The 4,189-nt window shown below is 43.4% G+C and overlaps 1 protein-coding gene across 1 annotated transcript; it reads right to left on the bottom strand.

Annotated features, from left to right (window-relative positions):
• Nucleotides 1-443: 443 nt before the first annotated feature.
• TKTL2 (transketolase like 2) lies at nt 444-1,816 on the bottom strand. Its single transcript, XM_016191405.2, is given in 4 exon segments — nt 444-1,243; nt 1,246-1,320; nt 1,323-1,500; nt 1,502-1,816. Coding segments are annotated over 4 exon segments (1,368 nt in total).
• Between the last annotated feature and the right edge of the window lie 2,373 nt (nt 1,817-4,189).

Raw genomic sequence — 4,189 nt, 5'->3', positions numbered from 1 at the left:
TACAACTTTATCTGGAAAATACAGGCAAAGAATTAAAGTTGTAACTCGCTTCAAAAATCTGTGCTACTCACATCTACGATTAAATCCACATATTCTTTATGTTCTAGGAAACTATATACATTGGGGGGGGGGGATGTTAGCTCTAGTCTGATCCCTAAACCAGTTGGTAAGTTATATAGCCTTATAAGAGCACTTTACATTAGGAGGTTGTGTTGTTTGCTGTTCTGCTACTTAAGATATTACAACCTACTTTAATAATTTAAAAAAAACAAGAGTGGCATTTGTTTACAAACACAGATTAGCAGGAAGATAATTAACTTGAATTTCTCAATTAGAAATGACCAAAGGTGTTAAGTGGCCTTGTTACATTTTAACTTAAGTCAAGTACAACACAAAATACAAGTGTCTTAAGGCTAAACCAAACAGGCTTTTAAACAAGTCAGCTATTTTAGTTCATTAAAGTATAGCTGCACAGCAGCTATGATGTGTCTGGCACTGATTCCAAACATATCCAGCAATTCACTGGGTTTCCCACTTTGAGGCATTCCTCACACTGCCAGCTGGTGAGTAAGGATATCAGGCTCCCTGGCCATGACTGCATACAAAGCTTCTCCAATGCCACCTTCACTCTATTCGTCCTCCACTGTGCTAACCTGGCCACCTGTAGCTTTTGTATTGGTGATAATAGTGGCAGTATCTGGGGGTTTAATGGTAGATGGGTCGATAACACGGACAGAATTAACTTGTTGAGAAAGATAATCAGCAGCTATTAAGACTTCATGATGAGTAACTTCAGCTCCAATCACTATGACTTTGTCGTTAACATTCTCACAGATGACTTTGACTTGGCCAATCTCAAAATTTTCTTGTGGGGTATGAAAAACTGAAGTTTCCAGATGGATGGTTCAGAATAAAGCATATTCCTTAGTATTGGCAGCTCAACAAATCACATGCTCTGTGAAAGTGGAATCACTTGGGTAGAAAATGATGCAATTGGGAATGCTTCGGAACATTACTACATTCTCTAGGACCATTTGGAAGAGTCCAGCTTCACCCATGGATACTCCACAGTGGGAACCAATAAGATTGATGTTGGTTTGAGATATGGCTTCCATCGGAAGCTAATCAAATGCTTGGATGGGAAGGGCAGCAATGCCTCAACCAGGAGTGGCACACCCCAGAACCATACTTACCATGTTTTTCTCAGCTATGAAACTTTCAATAAACCACTCAAGGTATTCTTGAATGTCTCAGAAAAGACAATGTTCTTTGTGCCCCCATCCAAGACTAGAACTCTCTTACTGGCATGAGCCAAACGTAGGCTTTTCCTGTAGCTGTCTTGTTGCCCACTTGATAGTCAGGTAGACAGTTCATTTTCATACTTTTGATGTTGATTTGAGGTGAATCTTCAGCAGGGATGAAGTTCAGTGGTTGATTCCTGTTGGTCTGTGTCTGGTCCTCAGTGAACTTGAGCAAGATGGCATCTGCTCTTTCTTTTGGGCACTGGCCCTTCATGCCAATTTTCTGCATCCTAGAGGCTGGGGATGCCCCGGTCCTTGAAGGGCTTGTTGACTACTGCAATGGGCTTGTTGTTCAAGTTTCCTTGGCACAGAGCCTCCACATCGTGACCATCAACAGAGTAAGTATTTCACCCAAACGGAGTAAGTATTTCATCCAAAAGTAGTTCACCCTAGATGATTCTGCTAGCTATCTGTGTGATACCACTTTGTCCCAAGTGGTTCACATAGAAGACTGCCACCAAGTTGTCCAAACTGTGATGGGAAGCAAAGGCCAGAGCCTTCCAAGGTCTCAGCATCTCCCAGAAGACAGAACACTCAGTACCTGGTCATGTTAAACCTCAGGCCACACCCAGGCCCTGCCACACAGGTGCTGCAGCCACATCTGCGGGTGACATGCCTGGGGTGGTCTGTCCCTTTGAGTCAAGGTGACTCTCTCTCAAGCTCAGCAAGTGGGGTTCACTGATGCCGCCCAGCTCTGCCCCAACTGCAGAGAGGATGAGAGCAGCGTGTGGAAGAGCACCACCATGAGCATCAAGTGGGGTGGCCCAAGCTGGGGGTACATGTGGCCTTGATGGACTGGACTTACAGGTGGTTGGCTATGTCCCAACCTTGGCCAGGGAGCTGTTGGCCATGTTGGCTTGTCCCACTGACTTCTGCTGAGAATACACTGCCCAGTCGCAATGTCTGAATCCTGTCTCTCGGTGTGCAACTGAATTCAGCAAATGACAAAAAGGTGCTGTGGCAGGAACTATCGTGAGATGTTGTGCCTGGAATTCATGCGAGATTCAGGGCCACTTGCTCTCTCTCCCTCCAGACAAGTTCCTGCATTGTGCATCCAAGAACCTACCGTGTCCTCCCGCATCCAAGTAAATAGATTTTTAATACTTAACTCTGTCACGTGGCTGTTCAGTATGAAACAGCATTGAAGATAATTTAAAGTCAGTATACCTTTCCTCAGAGTATACAATTCTTATTTCATGTATTAGAGGAAGCTGTATGTATGGTTGTGGGTGTTTTTTATGTACTTGCACTAAATCCAAGGTATCTTAACCTATAGAGCAGAGCATTCACTGAAATTACCCCCAATTCTTTTAGAATATTTTTATTTATTTTATTTAGTTATGCTTGATAGGACTAGAAAAATTGAGAGGGACTGGGGAAGACAGGCCGAGAGACACAGCACGGCTTCACCACTAGTGGAGCTTCCCCAGTGCAGGTAGGGACTGGGGGTTTGAACCCAGGTCCTTGTGTACTGTAATGAGTGTGCTAAAGCCAAATGCGCAACTGCCGCCTCTCATCATTTTCCATCCAGTCAATATAACAAGATTATATCGAACATTCTCAGAGTCACTAGAACTCCTGACTCTGATCCCCAGTACCCTCTCTGCATAAGATGATAGGTGCTCTGTTTCTAATGTGTCTTTCTCTCTCAGTAGTACAAAAACAACCTGGATCCTTATGCTGGTCTTTGCACTTTGCCACGTGCTCTTAACCTGCTGCGCTACCACCCGACTCCTTCGGCCTATGTTTTTTAACAGGAGTTGCACTTTAGAATCACCTGGAGATTAAAACAAAATATTCCCATCCTAGCTGCACTCCAACCAATTAAACTAAAATTTCCAAGTCATAGATCTAAGCACTAGTAATTTTACAGATAATCTCAATGTTCATTCAGCTTATAAACAACTAATTCAGAGGACCTGGCACTACTCTTAATATCTCTGACATTTTAACTCAAGAAAACTTTTATTTTAATTTTAACATTATATATTGACAGAAACTACAGTGTTAAAACATTAGTAAGATTTTAAGACTCAGAAGCAACTATCTGTGTCACTGTATTAGATAGAGCTATATATAAATAGAATTAAACAACATAAATCATGGTGAAGTCTTGTATGATAAAGAAAATCTAGGGAGCCAGGTGGTGGTGTAGCAGGTTAAGTGCAGGTGGTGCAAGCCCAAGGATCAACATAAGGATCCCAGTTCAAGCCCCCGGCTGGCTCCCCATCAGCAGGGGGCTGTCACTTCACAGGTGGTGAAGCAGGTCTGCACGTGTCTTTCTCTCCCCCTCTCTGTCTTCCCTTCCTCTCTCTTTTTCTCTCTGTCCTATCCAACAACAACAACAGCAATAACAACGACTATGATGATAGGGCAGTAAAAGGGGAGGGGGGAAATCCTAACGATAGAATTTTTAAAGTCAATCAAATTTTCAAATAACTTGGTTATAATAACAACTGTCTATTTTCCTTCTTAAACCCTAAGATATTCTCTATAAAACCCATATTTCTCCCAGTCCTAGAACCTCTAGGGCGTGGCTCATTTTTCAGTAGGCTTCTCTTGACCCATACCAATTGATATTGCGTCTGCTGATCTCAACTTAATCAGTGCAACCAGTACCACCTCTACAGGTTTCACTTCAGACAGCAGGCCTGCGATGCCAACCCTTCAGCTCCAGCACTCTGACACCAAGTTGTGGATGCTATCATGACATCAAACTGACTTCCCCGGGCAGATGACCTCACCAATGTACCTTGGAACCCCAATTCTCCAAAGCTCCATCCCACTAGGGAAAGATAGAAACAGGCTGGAAGTATGGCTTAGCCTGCCAATGCCCATGTTCAGCGGGGAAGCAGTTACAGAAGACAAACCTTCCACCTTCTGCACCC

This window comes from Erinaceus europaeus, chromosome 19 (genome assembly GCF_950295315.1).
Source record: "Erinaceus europaeus chromosome 19, mEriEur2.1, whole genome shotgun sequence".
Classification (NCBI taxonomy): domain Eukaryota; kingdom Metazoa; phylum Chordata; class Mammalia; order Eulipotyphla; family Erinaceidae; genus Erinaceus; species Erinaceus europaeus.
Note: the sequence above shows the minus strand (reverse complement) of the source record. Positions and strands in the feature narration are given on the sequence as shown.